Below are 23,918 nucleotides of genomic sequence, written 5' to 3'. Positions count from 1 at the left end.
GCATCGACTCTTCCACTTAAATCTCCCTCATGCACAAGTGTCTTTGTGCACACTCATCTATACACCATAGATGAAAACGCACAAAGACAATCATCATCCTCGGTTACCAAGAGACTACTACTACTACTAATAATAATAATAACTATCATTTATATAGTGCTTACTATATACCAAGTGCTTTATAATTATTATCTCATTTGATCCTAACAACAACAATCCTGGAAGGTGCATGCTATTGTTATCCCTGTTTTCACAAATGAGGAAACTGATGTAAACAGAAGTTCAATGACTTGCCCAGGGTCATACAACTATTAAATGTCTGAGACCAGCTTTGAATTCAGGTCATCCTGACTCCAGACCCAATACTGTCTCCATTGGGTCACTTTGTTATTCCTTTCCTTCCCTTTGGAAACATCTGCATCAGTCACTTTGTCAATAAGCAATTATTAAGCTCTTACTATTTTCTAGGCATAGTGCTAACTTCTGAGACAGAAGGAAAGGCAAGCACAATCACTTTGGGAAACAGAGGAAATTCCTAAAATGTCAGTAGATTTCTAGACTAAGTCCTTCTTAAGGTCTCTAGGAAAATGGAAAAATAAGACTGTGCCCCTACAGGTCCCTAGTTGACTTCATATGTTAAGCCCAAACTTAGAGAGAACTAAGAACATAAATATATGAATGATCGCTTGTAAGTTTGCACCTATGGGTGACAGGAATTCTAGAATGAAATTCTAGAAAGACCATGACAAGCATTTCACGAAAACCAAGATCAAGAAAATTATTTAAACTCATCTGACATCTGAGCCATCAGCTTCAACCTCTCCCACCAAGGTTCTCCCCATGTTGGGAGTCAGATTATTTCTTCTTCCTAGTCCTTTGTCTATCTCTCCTGGTCTCTTTCTCCCTCATCTCTACATCTTTGCAGCCTTAAAAGGTTGAAGTGTTAAACCTTTTCCTAGAGCTGGAGCAACTGCATTGTAAGATGGTGAATTCCTAGTCACTGATCGTATTCAAGCAGAAGGTATAGGAGATGGTCCAGGAAAGTGGGAAGAGCGCTGAGCTTGGATTTAGGAGACACGATGCTCTTTGTGACATCAAGTAAATGACTTGACCTCTCTCTGAATTTCAAAACTTGTAGTGCCTGTATCATTGAGGGGTATGGTGAATGGAGCCCTGCCAACTGGAGCACTCACCTGTGAAATGTCCTGTTGTAGAGTTGGTCTCAACATGGAAGGAGAGCTTTGGCGAGATGACCTCCAAAGATCCTTTGGTAGCTAGTGTGTTACATAGGATTCTCTGGGACCATAAAGAGTAGGGGTGAGTGTCAATGGCCTGGGCCAGCAAGTCTCTTAATATGAAAACAAAGAGGAATATGTTCACAGAACTCTTAATACTCCCAACCAAATCCAGCAAACTGGCAGAACTCATTTTCTCAGAAGTGGCGATGAGTCAAAGCACCATCCAGTTCAAGATACGTTTCTGGATAATAGGAGAGAAGGAAGAGTTTGGGATGAAAGGCCCTGGGTTCAAAGCCTGCCTTTATTACCCGTGTGGCCTTGGGAAAGACACTTAGCACAGTACATGGCACAGAGTAGGAATTTTATGAATGTTTATTGATTTGACTTGATTGGATTTAGCCTCTTTGAACTTTAGTTTTCCTCACCTATAAAAATGGAAGAAGTCATTGACCTAGATTAGGTGGCACACAAAATAGAGCTCCGGGCCTAGAGTCAAAAGACCTGAGTTCAAATTCAGCCTCAGACATGGCTGACCCTGGGCAGGTTCACTTAACCCTGTTTGCCTCAGTTTCCTCATCTGCAAAATGATTTGGAAAAGGAAATGGTGAACCACTCTAGTAACTTTATTAAGAAAACCCCAAAAGGAGGTCACAAAGAGTCAAGTATGACTAAAAAACCTGAATAACAGCAACAGTTATTAGGGGTCCTCTCTACTTGTAAAACTTCAACAATCCTACAATTAGCTTAATGACTTGCTACGTATGATGTGGAGCAGCAATCACTTAATCCCTCTGGATCTCAGTTTCCTTGTCGATGAAATTAAAAGACTAGACTAGATAGAGTGTAAGGTCCATTCCAGCTCTGAGTGTGTCAGCTGTGTATATTTCCTCATCTCCTTTTCTACCTTTATTCTTTTGGGAAAAGTGGGAAGTAAGGAAGGCCCCAGCCACAAATTTGAAAAGCAGACCCTAAAGACTCCCAAATTATCTTTGGGTAACAAGGAAAAGGAAGCCATTATTCCCCTTACTCCCATCCACCATTTACCCCCCTTTTGTCTCTAATGAAAGCCACATGAGGCTTCCCATTCCATGTTCCTGGGGCTTCAGAGCCTTCTCACTGGCGGATCCTGGGGCCATATTGTGGACAGAACTGATCTGGGTTTTATGGGCTTATCTTCTTACAAGAAATCCTAGGGGCAGAAGGCCCCTAGTGGAGGTGTTGTAAGCCTGTGGTTTAATGGGCTATTAACTGAGCAGCAAGTCCATACAACTGTGTGTCACAGTCTCTTTATAATGGGCTCTAAATGTAGCAGGACAAATATACCCACCGTAAAAGTGAATGTGAAACACACTTATCTCTGCACGAGTCTTTGGGGTCCGAGTGGTTTCTGGGCTATAAACCAAACCAAAGGCTCCATCCAATGTCTTTAATTGGACTGGGGGAGCAAAAGCCCTCATGTTTGGAGCTGTGCTGTCTGCTTATCCTCCCAGGGTTCATTCAGGGAAACATGCCTTCTTGATGTAAGAAGTCATTTTGTAAAAGACTTTTCCCTTGATTTGAAGGAGACTCTTATTTTATTTGTGTTTCCTATGTCTTCTTGCTCTCCCTGGAGGCAGTGTGGCCAACCAGGAAGGGCGCTGGATTTAGAGTAGGCTGATGGAGCTTCAACACCTGCCTATTTCTTAACTACCTGGCTAGCAAGGCTTCAGTTTTTTCACCTGGAAAAGGAGAGGGTTGCATTCTGGAACACTTCAAGGCCCCAAAGGTCTCGAAATATTCTCTTGTTATTCTCTGCTAACTGCTGAATGTCTACTTCATTAGGACAGAGAGCAGCCCAGAGAATGAAGCCACTGAGAAAGCAGAATTCTTTGGCTTTGAGTGGGGAAGATGAAGAGGGGACTTGGGGGTCAAGAAGTCCTAAGTTCCAACCCAAGCCTCAGACACTTACTAGCTGTGTAACTCCAGGCAAGTCACTCAACCCTGTTTGCCTCAGTTTTCTCATTTGTCAAATGAGCTGGAAAAGGAAAGTATATTGGCCAAGAAAATCCCAAATCAGGGTCCTGTAGAATCAAAAATGACTGAAACAAATGACAACAATAAGAAGGACTTGAAAGCCTAGTTTCATACTAATTCCCCAGGTATATTTTGGTGGCTGCTAACTGGCCCTCCCCCAGCTCATCTTATTCCTTTTCTTGGTTCTGAACTTTTATCACCACCTTGTGTTGGCTCTTCCTGACCTGTTGCCTACCTCCATCCTGTCAACCATCAGCCAAACATGGAAAATCCTTTAGAAAGGCCTTTCTTGATGACTGTGACTTTGATGTATGTAGCTATGATCTTGCCATCATGGGTGCTCCTGCCCCTGTGAGGCTCATAGCCCCTCCAAACCTTCACATCTGTGTCTTGTCCATTTCTTACCAGAAATAATACTTAGAGGGTCTAGCCAATGTATGGAGACCAACACGTCAAAGCAAGGCAACCAACATTGATTGGGCATCTACTGTGCATAGGTATTGTCTGAGGCTCTGGGATTCAAAGAAAAGAGGAAGACAGAATTTTATTTAAAAATAAAAACAGCCTCTACTCTTAATGAGTTTACAGTCTGATGGAAAGCTCACATGCAAAGAACTATAGCTAAACAAGATATGGACAGGATAAATTGTAGATAATTACAGAGGGAAGGCACCACTAGCATTAAAAGAGATCTTTTGGGGGCAGCTGGGTAGCTCAGTGGATTGAGAGTCAGGCCTAGAGATGGGAGGTCCTAGGTTCAAATCTGGCCTCAGACACTTCCCAGCTGTGTGACCCTGGGCAAGTCACTTAACCCCCATTGCCTAGCCCTTACCACTCTTCTGCCCAAGAGTCAGTACACAGTATTGACTCCAAGATGGAAGGTAAGGGTTTAAAAAAAAAAGAACTCTTAAATAATAGATCAATTTTGTTCTGACAACACAATAGACACTTTCCAACAAATATCCAAATAAGAGGGAGAAGCACTATGATGTGGGGATGAGGTCCTGAACCTGGAATCAAGAGAATCCGGGTTTAGAACCTGTCTCAGACATTTCTCCCTCCTCCTGTCAGCAGCTGTGTCAAATCCCACTCATGGGGAGAGTGGGGAATAAAAGGAAGAAATGCCTAAAGGACCAAAGCTGGAATTCATTCCCAGGCAAGAGGCTCCCCTTCCCCTCAAACTTCTTGCCAATTCCCTCTTCTTTACCTTTCTTGGCCAGATACTCAACTCTCATCCATCCTTGTGCCAGAAAGAGCCCAGAATCCCTTTCACCTCAAGACCAACAGTCCCCTTCTCAAAGGGTATGGGCTGCTTCTGTGGGCCAGACACCCAGATGTGTCCTAGTCTTTACCTATAGGCTCATAGTTGTGCCCTTACTAACCTGTAGCTGAATTTTTCTACAGGTGTTATGTTCCCTAATTAGATGGTGAATACCTTGAGAACAGGGTTCTGCCTTATTTTTTATTTGTAGCCTTGTACATGTTAAGTGATTAAGAATTTAAGATTTATAGTTGTATGATCTTGGGCAAGTCTTTTAACTTCTCAGTTAACTTCCTCATTTGCAAAATGGCAGTGGGGTTGGAAGTGATGATCTCTAAGATTCCTTAAGGCTTTAAATGTATGGTCCTGTGATCCTAATCCCCATCCCAAGAACATATCCTGAAAGCAACACAACCTAAGAGAATGGTTATCACTGAAAGTTCGAATCCTGCTCTAGTCATGTAACTTACCACTTGTTGACAGAAAAAGTCATACGGTTTAACTCTAATAATTTGATGCCAATATTCTCCATTGAGCTTCACTGGAGTTTTGAATTTTGTTTATAAAGGCATTTTGGTCCAATAGTTAGAATACCTCAAATGCCTTGCTACAATCTAGATGGGCTCTCCACAATCTGTGCCATCACAGGATCACACATCCAGACTTGAAAGGGATCTAACAGGCAACTTAATACAAGTCTTTCATTTTAGAGATAAGGTGGCTTGCCCAAGATCATACAACTCACATGAAACAGAGTCAAGATTTGAACTTGAGCCCTCAGATTCTAAAGTCAACTTTCCTTCCCCTTTACCAATCTCTATTTATTCTTTTGGTCTACCAGCCTAATAAGCCACCTCATAAAAGGCACAAGATTAGCTGGGTATGTGCTATTCCTTGCTTTTATTTTTGTGTCTTTCATGTTCATTCTCTGGAGGTGGGCATTCACAGGTTATTCTTCAAATGTTAATTCTACAGTTGCATAAAATGTTCTTTTGCTTCTACTCATTTCACTCTTCAGGCACCAAGTTAATGATGCAAGTAGAAATTAGTGTGAACATTTATTCAGAAGCTGTCTTAAGAAATTTATCTAAATAATATTTTGAGGGGCAGTGAGATAATTCAGTGGATTGAAAGCTAGGCTTAGAGACAGGACATCCTGGGTTCAAATCTGACTTAAGATACTTTGTAGCTATGTGACCCTGGACAAGTCACTTAACCTTCATTGCCTAGTCATTGCCACTCTTCTACCTGGGAACAAATATGCAGTATTCATTCTAAGATGGAAGGTAAGGATAAAAAGTAATAAATAAGCAATATTTTTATTTGTCATAGCATGATAAGATATATATTAATTCTTTTTTTATAAATTATAAATTAGATAGAAAATTATCTATAAGATAAAAGTATACATTAGCCACCAAAAGAGAAAGTAGTTGCTTAAAAAATGTTTGTTGAGTTGAATTAACCAAAATGGTTGCTCAGAAGGGAGCAACAATAAAAGGGAAGACAGGTCTATTTTCAGTTGATTAATAAGCATCGCTAACATTTTAGAAAAGGGGAAAAATAAAATCTAAAGTATTCATGAAAGTTAGCCTTACTTCATATTTTTCTTCTTATTATTCTTGTGGCTATTGTAATAAATTCAACTTTTGCAATTAATACTAATGGACAAGTAAATCTACAAAGAAGTGCTAGATTAAAATTCTTTACATTTGGATGCTACAAGAATCAATATGACATATTAGCCTGAGAACAAGGCTTAGGATCAGGATAATGGCCATAAATCCACTTCCTATAACATAGAGCCATGGAATATGTGCAGGAAGGAGCTGCTCCCCTCCCCCTCTCCATGGGTGCCTGAGGACACTTTTCATTTCACCCACCCCTCTGCTCAGCATTCCAGTGGGAACGTTTCCTCCCCTGTCTGGGATAAGGTGGGGGGCTCACATGAAGCATGAGGGTTGCAGTTTGGGCACTTGGTCTCTAAAAGGTTTGCCATCACTGACATAGAGTAACCTAGGGTGGTTACTTAATTTCTTTACCCACAAATCTTTTTTAAACCCTTCCCTTTCATCTTGGAGTCAATACTGTGTATCAGTTCCAAGGCAGAAGAGTGGTAAGGACTAGGTGATGGGGGTGAAGTGACTTACCCAAAGTCACACCGCTGGGAAGTGTCTGAGGCCAGATTTGAACCTAGGACCTCCCATCTCTAGGCATGGCTCTCAATCCACTGAGCTACCCAGCTGCCCCTGTACCCACGAATTTCTTGAAGATTCTAAGGTAAGCAAGTTCCCAATATGAATTGTGGGAGCAATGCCCATGCTAGGAGTTCATCCACATATATGAATAAAGTCACAATTCTATAGCAAAAAACAAAACTATTATGATGAAAAAGAAAAAATCCAGTAACCTTTCCACATATTGAGAATTAATTTGCTGAGGGACTATGAAAGAACTCAGACTCCCTATTTATTAAGAACCAGTTTTGTTTTTGTTTCTTTCTCTAACACTCTTTTGCCATTTTATTTTCTGAAGTGGGTTAGATAACTGCCCTAAAAGATTAGACTTTGCAAATAATATGCCAAGGGAATGTTGATGGATGACTGCCCCTTCTTTTTATGGCCTTGTTCCTCAAGCTTATTCTGGATCTGAGATTTGGGGAAAATCTCTAGCTTAACTGGTCTTACTTGAAATTTTTCTTAAAGTGGAATAACAGTGGTCCATGCACATAGACTTCAAAGGAGGGGAATTCTCACTACTCCATTCAACTTCTCAGATAAGTTCCATCACCCAAAGCCATAGTACAGACTTGATACCTAAGGGCATCAAGTTAAGAGAGCCTTTGACCTCCTCCAGAAATGACTGATCTTGGAATCTCATTAGCAAGAATAAAAAAGATTTAAAGCAGGAAGTTACCAGAGGTCTTGTGTTGTTAATAACATCTGTCTGTGAGCAGTTATGGTAACCAATTCATGCATACATACAGCTGAAATGATCTCAATGACTTTTATTCTATTTCTACATCATGGATTACAAAGTTGATTTGAGGACTTTGGGCTCCTCGATGAATTGGGCAGTCCCAGCTCTGTCTCATCATTCCTGTCCTGTGCCTTTCTGACAGTACTTTTCATAGGACTAGTATCCTGTTTATCAGCCATTTTATGGCTACTTAAATGGGCAAAGAGCTTTAAGCTTTAAGCTGACTAATTGGAGTGATTCTGACCTGGAATGAGGAAATCTCCTTCTGAGGAGGAAATGGCCATTCTGGCCAAATCTGAGAAACAAAAAGTCTGAGATGTGGATTCAGTGACATCAGAAGACCTCTGTTCCAGTCCCATTCTGCCACTTGACATTTTATGAACTTGGACAAATCGCTTCCCATGCTGGGTCTCATTGACTTCTATGGACAATGAAGTGATTGGGCTTTAGGGTAAAATGGAGAATCCCAAGCTGGGTCCTGCTGGTCCCCTCAGTTGTCTCACCTTCATGTTTTTTCATCTATTTCCCTTTAGTTCCCATTACTTTTTTTTTTAACCCTTGCCTCCCATCTTAGATTAAATATTTATACTGGTTTCACGGCAGAGGAGCAGTAAGGACTTTGCAATGGGGGTGAAGTGACTTGCCCAGGGTCACACAGCTAGAAAGTATCTAAGACCACATTTGAACCCAGGACCTCTTATCTCTCAGCCTGGCTTTCTATGTACTGAATCACCTAGCCACTCCTACTACCATTACTTCTAATTATCATACTTATAGTATTGTCAAAGAACAACTTCTTGAATGGTCCTTTGCTTGCTCATCTGTCACATGCTTGTATTTCCTCAGAATTACAATCGACTTCCTGTGATGGCATTAGCAGTCCCTGTGGCAGTAAAATTCCTCCAGAGAGGGAACAAAGAGCTCTGCAGAAATATGTCCAGTTACTTGTCTCTGGCAGCAATCGCCAATGCGGACCTCCTGGCTGAGCACACGGATGCAATAATGAAGAGCATCCTTCAAGGTACCGTGGGAATCCTGAACCCCAGATCATCTTCTTTGGCCATTTTTCAGTAATTGAGTTCTCTTGTTTGATGTAATCTGGTTTTGATGGGCAAGTATTTCATAAAGAGAAGCTTTTTATGTAGATTAAATTTTGTCTGAATAGCAACAGAAGGTAGTAGAGAAAAGGCCAATTTGGCAGTCAGGAACTGCTAGGTTTGCATCGTGACATGGACACAGAGCAGTTGTGTTTGAGCAGCTATAGAGGGCACAATGGAGATAGCTTTAAACCTAGAGTCAGGAAGAGCTGAGTTCAAATCTATCCTCAGATACTTACTATCTGTGTGACCCTGGGCAAGTCACCTAAACTATACCTGCCTCAGTTTCTTCATCTGTAAAATGGGTATAATAATAATACTTGAAAATTTTTAGAAAAAAAAGAAAAAATAATAACACCTGCCTCTCAGAATTGTTGTGAAGATCAAACAAAATGGCATTTCTAAAGTGCTTTGCAAACTTTAAAGTACTCTGTAAATTCTAATTAATAATAATGATGATGATGATGTTTATAAGGATGGGGGGAATTTACCTTTTAGTTCTCTTATACAACTCTCTAAGGCTGTAAGTTACTAACATATGTTAGCAAAGGGCTCCTTTTCCTCCTAAAGATATTTTAGCAATACCAAGAAGTGTTCAGAACTGATAAAATCAGATTTAGACCCCTCCACACAACATGTCAATTGTTCTATGTATTCTTGAAGTTTTATTGAGTGAACATTTAATGTCCAAAGAAAGGGAAGAATCTGTTAGACTTGTAGAATCCAAATATGCTACGGAGAAGTTACTCACTCATCTTCAATTTTAGCATGTTTTCTGATTTGACCCTTTCCTAAAATCCTGATTCACACTTTCCTAAATACTTAATGCTAGTAATTTCCCCTGAGGTTATCTCCACTTTATTCTGCATCTATCCTATATGAAAATAGCTATTTGCATGTTTTCTGCCCCATTAGATAGTGAGCTCCTCTAGAGTAGCAAATGGTTTTTGCCTTTCTCTGTGCCTTAAGTCATCACATTGTCAGACACATAGTAGGTGCTTTATAAATGATTGTCGACTGACTGACTTCCATTTGAATTTAATTAATCATATTTCTGTTCACTGGCTTTGTCATTAAAATGTGAGGCAGCATGTACAGGGTCAAGAGGGCTTGGATTTGAATCCTGCCTGTCTATGACCATGAGAAAGTCACTTTACCTTTCCAGTCTCTAATTTCTTCAGGTATAAAGTGGGGAAACTGAAATTCCCATCTCACAGAACTGTTACATAGATCCCAGTGAGATAATATGTGTTAGGTACTTTGTAAGCTAAGGCAGTGATCCAATTGAAAATTCTTGGAGTCCAAGGTCTTGGATTTCAATCCTGGCTCTGAGACTTGTTATCCAGGTAAACTGGAGCAAATCCCTTCTCCTCTCTAGGTCTCAGTTTCCCCTGTAATCCTCATCTGTAAGATGAGATTGTAAACTCAATGATCTCTAGGATATGTAGCTCTAAGCACCTTAGAGTGCCAGTTAATTGTCACTCCTTATTAAAGTCTCCCGGCTGAATGAGAAATCAGAAGATAAAAAAGTTGTCTGTCTTTGTCAGTAAGCCAAGCTTCTAGATGTGGTCCAGTGGCAAGAAGACTTGACAGAGAGCTGACTCAAGGAGACATCACCGGACCTAAATTAAAATCTTTCCTCTGCAATTTTTGGGCAAACAACTTCACATGTTGATGTCATGTATCACATGTTCTTTCATATTATACTTATGTCTCTTTTCCTTAGCTATCTTCTCATCTTTTTATCTCCCCTGGTTTCTAGCACACCGTTCTGCGCACAGTAGGAACTTAATAAATGCTTTTTAAAAAATGGAGTATCAGAAACATGAGACCACTCAAATGCCACCCTTTGATGCCAACAGATATGCCTTAGACTTCTTTTGAATTCCCTGCAATGTCTAGCACAGTTTAAGATCACATAGTAGGTATTTCCAATATAGATTCTTGTTGAATGAATGAAGTAAATTTAGTTGAACTTAAGGAGCGTTTTTTAAATACTAAGACTGGTCATGTGGAAAGGGCAAAAGATAACATCCTAGGTACCCCACCAATACACCCTCAGTGTCAGGAGAAAGCAAGGAAGGATCTAGAATCTTGATTACTACCCAAGAGTTGAAGAGAGAACTGGGAAAAGAATCACACAGGATTCATAGGTATGATTGGGATGCATTCTGAGTTGTGGGAAGGAACATTCTAAATTTATGAGTTCAGAGATCCATTTGGAGTGTGGAATGTTACTGTAAGCCAGGATGTGGGTACATAAAGACAAAAATGTCACCACCTCTGCCCTCAAGGAATTTACTTCCACATCAAAATAAATAAAATGGAAAGAATAATCGGTTCAATAAAAGGCAGTTTTTAGGAGAGTGGGTTCTGAGGAGTTTTCTGTATTCCCTATCTATGTTCTTTCCAATATGGACTGTGATCTTCTTGTATTTTCCATGAGAAAGGTAATATGGGATAGTGGAAAGAGAGCTGGTCTTGGAGTATGGATAGTCTGATTTAAAGTCCCACCTCTGACAGGTAAAGAGATTTCCTGATAATGCTTGTTGTTCATCCTTTGTTTTCTAAGAGGACCAATGATAATGCATATTGACTGGTTGACTGCCTAAATGTGAAAAGGAAATCAGACCACTGGAATTCCTCAAAGTAATAAATCATAGAGTGGAACCCCCCCTTAGAAAGTATTTTAGTTTTAGTTATTGCTAATGATGTTTTTTAAGAGTATCAGACCCTTTAGAATTTGTATTGATGCTAAAAATGGTTTGTTTCCCCAAACCTTGCCACAGCCCACCTAACCAGGTAATGATCAATACATCTGTTGGTAAAAGGAATAATTTTCTGAATATGAACTGCCCTAATAGTTTGTTATTCTAAGTGCTTGACTGATATGCCATACCATGAAATAACTGGTCTATATAGGAACTAAGAGCCCATAATCTAATGATAGAAAATATCTCTATATATAAGGCAAGGCAAATGGGGCAGTGGATAAAGCGCTGGGCCTGGAATCAGGAAGACTCATCTTCCTGAAGACACTTCAACCTTAGACTCTTACTAGCTGTATGACCTTAGGCAAGTCATTTAACCCTGTTTGCCCCTGTTTTGCTGTAAAATGAGCTGGAGAAGGAAATTACAAATCACCCTAGTATCTTTGTGAAGAAAACCCCAAATGGGGTCATGAAAGAGTTTGAAACAACTCAACAAGAGTAAATGTCTGGGTCAGGCATGGGGAATCCTTTGGTGAAATTATTTTTAGGGACTTGAGACAAAAAGGCATGTAACAGCCAAGTACCTCAAGAATATCCCTATGATGCCCTCTTTCAGGTGACCAGGGAAAAACTGTACTCTCTGAAGCTCTAAGTATCCAAAATCTTTTCTGACTGTTCAACAGTGACAGTCAAATGTATATACGTAGTTCTGTGTGATAAATTTAGCTCCTTTCTTTTGCTATATAAGACAAAACTCTAAACCATTGAGGGAATCTCACCAGTTTTGGTATAGAGAAATATTTCTCTATTAAAGTAGTCCATTAATTCATTATCCAAAGAAGAATCAAAAGCTTAAGTCATCTTAGAGAAAAGGTGCTGCTAAAGAATGAAACAGGAAGTTAAGTCAATTATTTCAGTTCTTAAAATATTCAGCCAAAAGTGAAATTAGAGAAGGCAGAATGGGAGAGTGGAAAAAGCAATAATTTGGAGTCAATGGATCTGGGTTCAAACCTCAGCTTTACCCATTTTTACCGTCATAGACTCTAGCAAGTTGTTCACTCTCCTTGGGACTCAGTCACATCATCTGCAAAATGAAGATGTATTGGAAGGCTTCTAGGGTCCCTCCTCACTTTAAAGCTATGATTGTGTGTTATTATTCCAATGTACAAAAGTAAAAAATGACTCAAAACTTCATCCTGACAAACAGAAACTAGTTTTGAGACAGCCATGCTCCACCAAGAACTGGACAGTTCCCAAAGCTGGCTAAGAGCTGCACCATCTTCATTAGACCAGCAGATGTTGCTATAAAGTAGAACAAGGAGCTGGAAGCTTTGGAGAGAATTCATTCAGCCTTCCCCTGCATGCTTGTCAAAGGGACTGGCTCTTTTCCCCATTTGAGCTAATAAATGTCTGTGGAATTGATCTATTCATTTGTATTAGACTGGTTATTAGCTAGACACACTTTATTCATGACAGGCTTTTGCTCTGTATCTTTGTTTTTGTCCATGAAGAAAGATGCTTTAATGTGCAGCTAACAGCCGTGGTGGGAAATCTCTGTTATAAAAGTGGAGCCATTGAGTTCATTGCATTTGATTGGTTTGGGATTGACATGGCCAATTAGATGGACAGTTTTCCTAATAGTAAAATTCATCCCAAAGAACAGAAGACTAAGAATATGAGGGGAATTAATGGAAGGGAGGAAGGGTGGTGTAGTTATACTGCGTCTCAAGCAGTATTATAAAGGGGCAACCATCAGAATAATCTGATCCTGCCTAAGAAATAGATCAGTGAATCAATGGAATAGATGAAGCACCAACACACAGTAATAAATGACTATAGTAACCTATTGGTGGATAAACTCAAAGAGCCAAACTTTGGAGAGAATGACTCTTCAACAAAAAAACTACTGGAAAAACTGGAAAACAGTATGGCAGAAATTAGACCCAGAACATTTCCTGCCATATACCAAGACAAAGAGTTCACTGCATTCAGGCATACACGAGTGAATGAAGATATAAGGCTGTTATTTTAATCAACCAAATCCTGACTCCAAAAACTGTCGAAAATGAGTAAAAGAGAACAATGGAAGTATCTAGTCATCAGACCTTCCAGTCATTTTTTCAAATAGCATTTAATGGCAAATGAATGGAAATAAGATATACTTATCCTGTTAGTTTTAAAGCCTACTGCTAACATCAAGATCCTTAAGAAAGCAGCTTAGTTTAGTAAGGAAAAAATGGTATCATATGTCATGAAATTATTGAGCCTTAAGCAATATTGAAGAGGATAGTCTCAAAGACTTACTTATATGAACTGATGCAGAAGGAAGTGAGCAGAAGCACGAGAACACTGTATATGATGACAGCAACATTATAAAGACAAAACAACTCTGAAAAGCTTAAGAACTTTCATGTGATAGTGACCAGCCATGATTTGAGTGGATTGATGATGAAGCCCACCTTCCTATTAGATGAGGATTGATTCAGGATAGAGTCTAAGTCATATAATCTGGACATAGACAATATGGAAATATTTTTCTTTATGCTTGATTATGTATGCAGTTTGTTTCAAAGGTTTGGGATTTTTTTTTAATTTGTTGGGAGGAAGAGAAAATAAACGATTACTAATTGAAAATATTTTTATTTTCTAAAATAGCGTTCCTGGAATTTAAATACCAGGATTCAAGTCTCTGTTCTCACAGTTATCACTTGGTCAGTTGGGTTTTCTGAGCCTCGATTTCTTCATCTGTAATATGAGGCAAATAATACTTCTACTACTCCCTTTATAGCTTTTTTTTTTTTAACCAGACTTGTGATTTCACAAATGTGGAAAGCTTCATCTACTTAATCAGGCTAATGTGTTCTTTCCAACTTAGAAATTAGAGAATTATCTGGGGGCAATAAGAGGTGAAGCAACTTATACAGGATCATATAGACAGTATGGGACAAAGGTGATATAGAACTGAGATCTTCCAAATGTCAAGGCTAGTTTCTCCATCTACTGTGTCTTGCTGTATTTTACTCACTTGAGTATTAAATAAGATTTTAACGTCTAACTACAACTGTGTATACATATGATACAAGTATATATCGATTTCACAATCCATCTGAATTTTAATTTCTTTAATATCACTTAAGACCTCTCCATACATTCAATCATTACATGATATCTAGGCTTTATAGAGTAATGCACAATATCTTGGTGTTGAGAAGACTTGGGTTCATATCCCATCGCTGATACTTTCTAACTAGCTCAACTTGAACAAGTCTCTTAATGTCTATGCACCCCAGGCAACTCTCAAGATGGGGTTGAAATCTGCTCTGCCATTGATGGGGACAGTTCTCACACACAGCACTCTGGGCATTGATTAAATAAAATATTCTCCTTCTCTGCATCATAGTTGCACATGGAGTTAGGAAGACCTGAGTTCAAGTCCAGCCTCGAACATTAGCTTAATGATCCTGTCCAAGTCATTTCAATCCCTATTTATTTCAGTTTCCTCATCTGTAAAATAGGGATAATAGCAACACACCTATTCACAGGGTTGTGAAGATCAGAGATATTTGTAAAGCACTTAGCACTAGTGATTTATAAATGCTTATACCCTTTCCTCCCTCTTTCTCCATTTAATCTCAAGTAAATTATATTTATCTATAACATTTTATTTACAAATCACTTTACTTTTAACTTGACTTATATAAATGCAAATGTATATGTGGCAATGTTTACCCAGAGTCCCTTGAATAAGTCCAATTCATCCTAAGATGGATTCAAGCCCTTTTGCTAGAAATAGAACGTATTTTCCCTTATGTCCAGTGGCCATAGCCATTATTCCTGGCTCCATGCAATCATTATTCAAACAGAAATCTGAGCTCCATTTTACAGTTGGGAGTGACTTCAACACAGAAATATAGTATGGATGCAAGATTTTCCTGCAGACCTGACCAAGTGTCCATTGCTCTAACTCTATGTGTCTCCCAAGTAAAACGATCGCTTATCTGAGTCATGTCGTAATGTTCTAAGTGTCTCTGTGTCCTGACAACTGCTTAGAAGCACTGTGCCCATGTGTTCCCTAAGGCTCATGGGATAAAGATGGAGAGTAATCCAGGATATGTCAAAATGTGGCCACGTCCCAGCTGGGATTCCACCATTACTCTGGATTGCTCTGCAGAACATGCCACCTAATGGCTCCTTGGACCGCCTTGTTGGACAGCAGCTTCCTAGAATCCACAAAGAGTCTGAAGAACAGCCAGGAAGGAAACCTGCTGTCCCCAGTGTTAAGGGAGGGCGGCTCTCCCATTCGTGGGCTACAAGGTCAACAGGAGTCAGTGGGGTAAAATAGCAGCCAAGCTTGTTTGTCTGTAATGATAAAGCCATAGTGTCTGGGACAGGAAGACTATTAGAACCATCAGGCTCTGTTCTGGGCATATGATATCTGCACTGTTGAGTTTGATGTTGGTTATCAGCTAGAGACATGCAGAGGAGGGAGACCAGGAGGGAGAAGGACCTCACAGTCATGCCACGTAACAATGATTGAAGGAATTCAGGTCATTGAATGTGAGGAAGACTTCAGGGAATAGGAGAAATCGTCTTCCAGCATTTGGAAGGCTTTAGGGATGCCCACTGATTTTGTTTGCTCTCAGAGGGCAGGGATAGAAGCACTGGGCAGAAATTACATTGGCAGGTTCAGTTTGATTGAAGGGAAATGGCTTACTAGAGTTATCCGTACACAGAAGGGGCTTCCTCGGATTGCTGGATCCTGGTTCACGGTTCCAAAGCTGCAAAGCTGCAGAAAGAGGGGGAAAGAAAGAAAGGGGAAGCCACGCGCGTACTTTGTCTCTCTCATTGGAATGCAAGTTCCTTTTGAGCAGGAAGGATTGCATTGATTGAGCGTAAGGGCCACCTTTGCTTTTGGACTTGTTTTCTCTGAGCTTAGCACAGCAAGCACTTCATAAATCCTTTTCTATTAAGTTTTCCTTTATCTATTTTAGTGATGGGAATGCTTAGGATTGCGTTTTTGGGTTCCTGATTCCTCCATTGACAACTCTAAGTTAATACCTGATGGTTGTGCATTTTGTGATACTTTGCCCTGTGATCACAGAAAGAAGAAATGTACAATTATGTCCACATCATACAGCACAGCAAGTGTAGAAATGGAGCATTTAGAACCAGACTGGGATTTAGAGGCTATGGAGTGCACGGGTGTCAAATATGTGACTGACAAGCTGTATGCCCATAAGTACAGTCAGAACCAGATTAATGTAATGTAACTGGAAAGGGGGTAGTGCGGTGACTCAGTGGGAAGAGAACCAGGCCTAGAGATAGGAGGTTCTGGGTTCAGATCTGGCCTCAGACACTTTCTAATTACATGACCCTAGGCAAGTCACTTAACTCCAATTGCTTAATCCTTATCACTCTTCTGTCTTGTATTCAATACTTAGTATTGGTTTTAAGGGAGAAGATAAGGGGTTTTTTATTTAAAAATTGAAATAAAAAATTAAAAAATTTTAATAATTAAGACATATTTAACAAAATCAATTAAAAAAATACAGATTTCTGAGTCAGTATGCATCTAGAGATTCTTTTTTTTTTTTTAAACCCTCACCTTCCATCTTGGAATCAATACTGTGTATTGGCTCCAAAGCAGAAGAGTGGTAAGGGCTAGACTAGGCAATGGGGGTTAAGTGACTTGCCCAGGGTCACACAGCTGGGAAGTGTCTGAGGCCAGATTTGAACCCAGGACCTCCCATCTCTAGGCCTGCCTCTCAATCCACTGAGTCACCCAGCTGCCCCCCAGAGACTCTTATAGACAGAGTAGTGGTACCTATTTCTTTCGGACTTGGACAATACCGATCTGGTCCATTCTCCACACATTACCGACAAGGAAAAAGTGACGTGCCCAGGACTGTGACATACACAATTTGACCATAAATTTACAACTGCCAAGGTACCTAGAGATAATCTGGTATACTCCCTCTAAAAGTTGTAGGGAATCAAAGTGACTTATCCAGTGTCTCACAGTAAGTGAATGGCACAGCCAGAGTTCTGTCCCTGTCTTCTGACTTCAAACCTAGCACTTCTACTCTTGCCTCTTATTTCTTACTTAATGGAAAATTGGATATTAAAACAAATATATTACATCATTTGGCAAATAGCAAATGTGAATATTAAAGGGTAAGTTACAATCTAAAAATCCTTTACTTTTGCTGAAAGGCAAAAGTTTGAGTTGGCTTCCATAAATAATCTAAAATCTCACATTTAAAAATGACAAGTTAGGGAGTAGATGGGTAGCTCAGTGGACTAAGAGCCAGACCTAGAGATGGAAGGTCCTGGGTTCAAATCTAACCTCAGACACTTCCCAGCTGTGTGACCCCGGACAAGTCACTTAACCCCCATTGCCTAGCCCTTACCACTCTTCTGCCTTGGAACCAATATACAGTATTGATTCTAAGATGGAAGATAAGAGTTTTTAAAAAAAGAAATGACAAATTAGATTCCTTTTTTAAAATTTACATTAGAAATTTACAAAAATAGTTTTAATAAAATTATTACAAAATCAATTTACAATATAACTTATACAGCCTTCTCCTCAAAACACAACATTGGATTATAACAATTAAACTACATTTGTTTTTGTTAAGTCACATCATAGTATAAATAATGCTTCATCATATTTTTACGAGTGTACATACCAATAATGATGAATAATAAACAACACATGTTATTTTTATGACTCTTTCAATAAAAAAAAATCCATATCTGGCCAAAAGAAAGCCACTCATAGGAAAACAGAGAACATAGTTTTGTTTGCTTTTTTTCTGTTGAGTAAGAACCAGTCCCATTTAATTATGCTTGAGTTTACAGTATTCCATTTGAAAGCACCAAGTAAACACACACACACACACACACACACACACACATATGCTTCTCCATCTTCTTATTCCCTATTTTGCCAAGATAGTAGCTTAATCAAGGGCAAACTCCACCCCCCCCCCCCCCCCAGTCTCAGCTTTCCCCTATATTGGTCTCAGGCTTCTATCATGCTCTGAGATTGAATGTGAGAGCATCCTTCTTTGGCTTCCAATGGGGATATTTTGAAACTTAGATATACTGAGCTCCTCCATGTGGCTGAATCTCTGTAACTCCCCACCCAACAACATTGCCCCTGATATGACAGGAATCTTCTCCTCTTGTTTGTCTGATCTCATCACTGCTGAGAACTCTGTCCCAGAGGTTAAAGCCAGTGAGTCTTCCAGAGAAAGCCAATGTTTCATCGAAGCCCCCACCCACACAGCAGCCGTTCTTTTCTTGGCCAATTTGCAGAATCCCACCTTCTGGAATGATGTGACCAGTGGCCATCCCAGACCCAGTGGTTGCCAGTTCTCCATTGACCCACAGGGATGTGACCCCTTCCTCTGAGTTCCACGTGCTGCATAGATAGGTCCACGTTCTTGGGGGAACCACGGAGTTAGCAATAAGCTTGTTCTGGTCTCCACCAACCACAAGCACAGTGGACCAAGAATTGAGGTAGAGCTGGATTTCATAGGGATTCCTCTTTGTGCCATAGGAAAACAAAACAGTTTTATTTAACACATCAGTTGCTCTGACCCAGACGCAGGCAGTGAAGGAATGAAGCTTCATTTCAGCCATTGGGTGAACGCTGCCAAAGATCTTCTTGGAACGCATGGGGAATAAAAGTGCTGTTTCACAACCTGTAACAGAAGTGGGATAAAAGACAGACCCATGAGCAGCCATTTCAATTCATTCAGATTGTATCCTGGAAGTGGAGAAGGGTAACGATCAGAAACTAATTATCACATGTGAATAAGTTGTGTCAAGGCTCAGATTCTGTCCCTGCTCTGCTTGAGAACTTTTGGTTTTATACTCAAAGAAAAACATTTAAAACCATTCCTAATCCACCTCTAGTCAGCTTTTCTAGTTTCCCTTCCCATTACTGCTTTTCACACACTCTAGCTTTCAGACAAATTGGGGTGCCTGCTCTTCCAAACTTGGCATGGCATCTACCATCCCTAGAACCTTGTAAGGTTGTTCCCTTTGCCTACATGACTCTGGAGACCTCTAAGACTCCTTTGAGACTCAGCTCATATGTCACTTCCGATAAGAAGTTTTTCTGTGATCTTCCTTGATTTTTAGTGTCCTCTTCTCAGATGATTGTGGGTATATTTATGGCTCCAGTTCAACAAAGGTCCCTGAAATGTAGAGGTTGCCAACAAAGGAGGGATTCCCCACTGCCCCAGTGCAGGTCCTCATTTGGACAATTGTCTTAGCTTCACTCGTCATGTCTCCACTCCAGTCTATCCACTCATTTGTCAACATAATTTTCTTAATCCCCCCAAATCAAATTTTAGTGGTCCCCTATTACCTCCAAGATCAAATATAAAATGCTGAGTTGTAGCATTTAACGTTCTTCTCAACCTGGCCCCTTCCTACCTCCCCAGACTTCTACTTCAGTTCCTTCGATTTATTCTTCTGATCCAGCTACACTGTCCTTCTTGTTGTTTTTGACCACACTCCATCTTTAGATTCCTGGGGTTTTTTTTAATTAAATTAAAAAAATATTTTTCCATGTTTACATGATTCATTTTATTTCCAGCCTCTCTTCCCTCCCCCTCCTACAGCCAATAAGCAACTCCACTGGGTTGTACAAATGTAGATTCTGGGCTTTTTCAGTGGCTGACCTTTTTGCCTGGGATGCTCTCCCTCCTTGCCTCTGCCTTCTGGCTTCCTTCAAGTCTAAGTTCAAATATCATCTTCTTCAGGAGATCTTTCCTGGTCAGCTCCACTGCTAGTACCTTTCCTCTTTAAACTCCTTCCATTTCCTCTGTATGCATCTTTTAAAAAAATACTTGCCTTCCATCTTAGAATGAATACTATGTATTGGTTCTAAGGCAGATGAACAGTAAGGACTGAACAATGAGAGGTTAAGTGACTTGCTCAGGGTCACATAACTAGGAAATGTCTGAGGAAAGATTTGAACCCAGGACCTCCCATCTCCAGACATGTCTCTCTATCCACTGAGCTGCCTCACTGCCTCCTCCTCTGTCTACATTTTGAATGTACTGCCTCCTCTTTGACTGAAAAGATAATTCCATTTGCCTTTCTTTATAACACCAGCATTTAGCACAATGCCTGACACAACCAAAATTTGTTGACTTGACTTAACCTAAGACTCAAATTACTCCCCATGCATTTAAAGTAGGATTCAATCTGTACTCAATTTTCTAGGAGCACCTGTGCCATGTAAAGCGATATGTTCTTCCTAATGGGTCTCCCACTGGGAGAACAGAGTGACCTAGAAAGTGATTCTAAAGGTCATCATAATATGATGGGTTGAGAGTTGAAAGGGATGACGGAGGTCAGCCCATCAGCCCTTTTTCTATTATAAATCAGAATCAGAGACAGAGTTTAGTGAATTGACTCATCAATGGTCACTGAAGTAGTAAGAATCAAAGCCAGAATTTGAACCCAGGATCCTCTGTCTCTAGATTTGGCTCTCAATCCACTGAGCCACTAGCTTCCCTCTCAATCCATTTTTTAAAAATCCTTAGAAGAGTGGTAAGGGCTAGAAAATTAGGATTAAATGGTTTTCCCAGGGTAATATAGCTAGGAAGTGTCTGAATCCAAATTTGAACCCAAGACCTTTTGTCTCAAGGCCTGGTCCTCCATCTACTGTGTTCCTCTCAATCCATTTTTGATGAGACACTGATTTTTTAAAAAATTTGCTTTATCGCACGAACTTCTCCAAAGGATCACACTCAATTCAGTTCACTGAAGATTAAGGGAAAAAAAATCTTTGGACATGATACACATACTTTAGGTAAGTCACAGAATCTCAGTGAGTGAGAACTAAGTGGTACAGAGGGAATTGGAGTCAGGAAGACCTCAGTTCAAACCCTTCCAGAGACATTTACTAAATGTGTCACCCTAAGCAAGTCACTTAAATGCTTCCATGTTCAGTTTCCTCCTCTGTAAAATAGGACTGATTAATAATATCACCTCCTGCATGGAGCTATGGTGAGGCTGAAGTGAGATTGTCTATGTAAAATGTTTTGCCGGTCTTAAAATGTGACAGAAATGTTAGCTCTTGTTCTTGTCAATGTTGGAAGAAACCATCTATTTCATCCAAGCCAGGCTAGAAGAAGAATCTTCTTTATGACCCATCTAATTACTCATTATCCAACCTTTGCTTACCTGCAAGGGTAGCTGATGATCTCCTGAGCCAACTCAGTCTACTTCAAGATGACTAATTACTAGGGAAAGTGTTTTCCCCCTTTTAAATGAAGCTTATGTTAAGGCCATCGTGAAACCTATCAAATCTAGCAGCATTCTTATTAAATGGCTACTTAATTAATACATTTTTCTGGTTCTTTTATCCAAAGCCAGAGTAAATGAAAACCAGCTCTTCAGAAGTCTAATAACAGAATGATTAGGAAGTCCAGTAAGAGCTGGGCTGGCTATGGACCAAGATGTAAGAAATCAAAACCACTCGCTAAAAATGTTATTGTGAGCAGTGAGGAGAAGATTTTTAAAGCACTATCAAGCAGGACACTGAGGCACTTCTGAAACCAAAAGCAAACCTGCCCTCATTTTTCTAATTACACTTATTTATTTTAAAGATCAGAAGTGCATGTGTTTAGGCAATGGTCTCCAGGACACATAGAATCACAAGACCTAGAAAAGGAAGGGGCCCTGAAGATCATCTTGTTCTAGCTTCTCATTTTACAAATGAGGTAACTGAGACCTAAAGAGATTAAGAGCTTTTGATTCAAAGCCACATAACTAGTTAGGACAGTGCCTTGACTAGAAACCAGACCTCCTTACTACCAGTCTAGTGCCTTCTTCAATCAATATATGAACATCAAAATCCAAAATGATAGGTAGTTCTCCAAATACTATATAGAGTATTTTCTAACACTAAAACTAAAAATATAGAGTATTTTCTGATACTAAAACTAAGATAATTTCATTAAGTCTATAATATATTGGTTAGAAATATTATTCCATTAAGAAATCTGTCTTCATATAATTCTCCAGATATTATATAAAGTATTTTCTAATGCTAAAACTAAGATCATTTTTTTCTGTCTATAATATCCTGGTTCGAAATATTATTCCATTAAGGAATCTGTCTTCATACCCATTTGCCATTAATTTCTCTTTAATTTCACATCACTTGAAGGAAAGAGCATGATGTATTGGACAGAGTCCTGACCTTTGTAATGGGAAGATTTGGGTTCAAATATCATCTCTTAGCACTAGCTATGTGATCATTGGCAAGTCACCAAACTTCTATAAGCCTTGGTTTCCTTATCTGTAATATGTGAATAATACTATCTCTATGAATAGTATCTATCCACAGGGTTTGGGGAAGTTCAAATGGGATGATATATATAAAGCATTTTGGAAACTAAAATTCTAAAAATATCCCAGGGAAATTTTCATCTTATTAATTTTGGCAATTATTATTACTGATGTCCTGTTTCCTTCCCCTGTGGTACTATTAAACATTTCTCATTGTATGGCTCAAGGGAATATTTTGCCATTATAGGATATCTTTTTTATATACTACCCAAGCAGATTGAAGAAAGACTGGAAGGAATCTTCAAGGTGTGATGGAGATTCATGTTTCCGTGTTAACAATTTAATTATAAAATAAAGTCTCAATCTTGCTTGTATTTTCCTTCCTTCACTGGTTAAATGAATATCTATCTGATAGGGAAAGATTTCACTAAGTAAGAGGGATGGCCAAAGGAATCTACTTGGATCAGTAGAACCCTTAAAAATTAGGCAGATACAGAGTTTCTACTGATTTTCTGCTCAACAGGATAAAACAGGAGCATAGATTTAAAGCTAGTCTAACCCCTTTCTTTTACAAGCAAGTAAACTCAGGTTGGCAAGAGATTAAGTGACATGCCCAAGGTGAAAAAAAATGTAGTAAGCAGAATATAAACTCCTTGAGGGTAGGGACCATGTCATTTCTTTGTATACCCTATTATTAGTTCAATGTCAGAGTGGATCCAGATTTTGAACGTAAATCCCCTGCCTGCAAAGCCAGTACTATTTTCCTATTTGTGATGTCCTATTTAGTCTTTTAGAATGTGAGGCAATGTTGCATATTTGGCACCTAAAATAGCAGGGGAAGAACTGGAAAAGTTACATTTTCCTTAAAGTCTCCTGTTACATAGATACAAGAGTGCCCTGGAGCATGGCAAACTGACCCACAAGAGCTGATTGTTGAATTTTCAGTGTGAGCATTTATTTCTCAGAAATTGGCAACCACTACAGATTAAGACATCAATTAGAATTTTATTGATTATCTAAACTTAAGATAATGATGGAGAAAATGTCTATAATACAGATTCAACATAAAAGTGTGCAGTAGGTATATATTCCCCTGTCCTGATCTGGTGATTAAACAGATCTGGTTTTATCCTGTTTGCCCAAGTATAGGGTTTTGGCAAATTGTGACCCACATAAAGAATGATTTTATACACCAAATCAAAATATTTCCCACTGGTTTTCTTTTAAAAATTGGATTTAGAGACAGCTAGATGGCTCAGTGGATAGAGAAGTAGGTCTAGAGATGGGAGGTTCTGGT

The 23,918-nt window shown here is 39.5% G+C and overlaps 2 protein-coding genes across 6 annotated transcripts in view; one reads left to right on the top strand and one right to left on the bottom strand.

Annotated features, from left to right (window-relative positions):
- The window catches only part of VEPH1 (ventricular zone expressed PH domain containing 1), a 232,780-nt gene that overhangs the window by 33,883 nt on the left and 174,979 nt on the right, over positions 1–23,918 (top strand). For all 5 annotated transcript variants that reach the window (XM_007502316.3, XM_001363287.4, XM_007502315.3 and 2 more), the window contains one exon: positions 8,338–8,512. In XM_007502316.3, the coding sequence (XP_007502378.2) occupies positions 8,338–8,512 (175 nt within the window). The remainder of the gene's footprint in view (positions 1–8,337; positions 8,513–23,918) is intronic.
- PTX3 (pentraxin 3) overlaps positions 17,794–23,918 on the bottom strand; it is a 101,051-nt gene continuing 94,926 nt past the window's right edge. Inside the window, exon 5 of the mRNA XM_007502314.3 lies at positions 17,794–19,011. Coding sequence (XP_007502376.2) covers positions 18,401–19,011 — 611 coding nt within the window. The 3' untranslated portion in view covers positions 17,794–18,400. The remainder of the gene's footprint in view (positions 19,012–23,918) is intronic.

This window comes from Monodelphis domestica, chromosome 8, assembly GCF_027887165.1.
Source record: "Monodelphis domestica isolate mMonDom1 chromosome 8, mMonDom1.pri, whole genome shotgun sequence".
In the NCBI taxonomy this organism is placed as follows: Eukaryota; Metazoa; Chordata; class Mammalia; order Didelphimorphia; family Didelphidae; genus Monodelphis; species Monodelphis domestica.
Note: the sequence above shows the minus strand (reverse complement) of the source record. Positions and strands in the feature narration are given on the sequence as shown.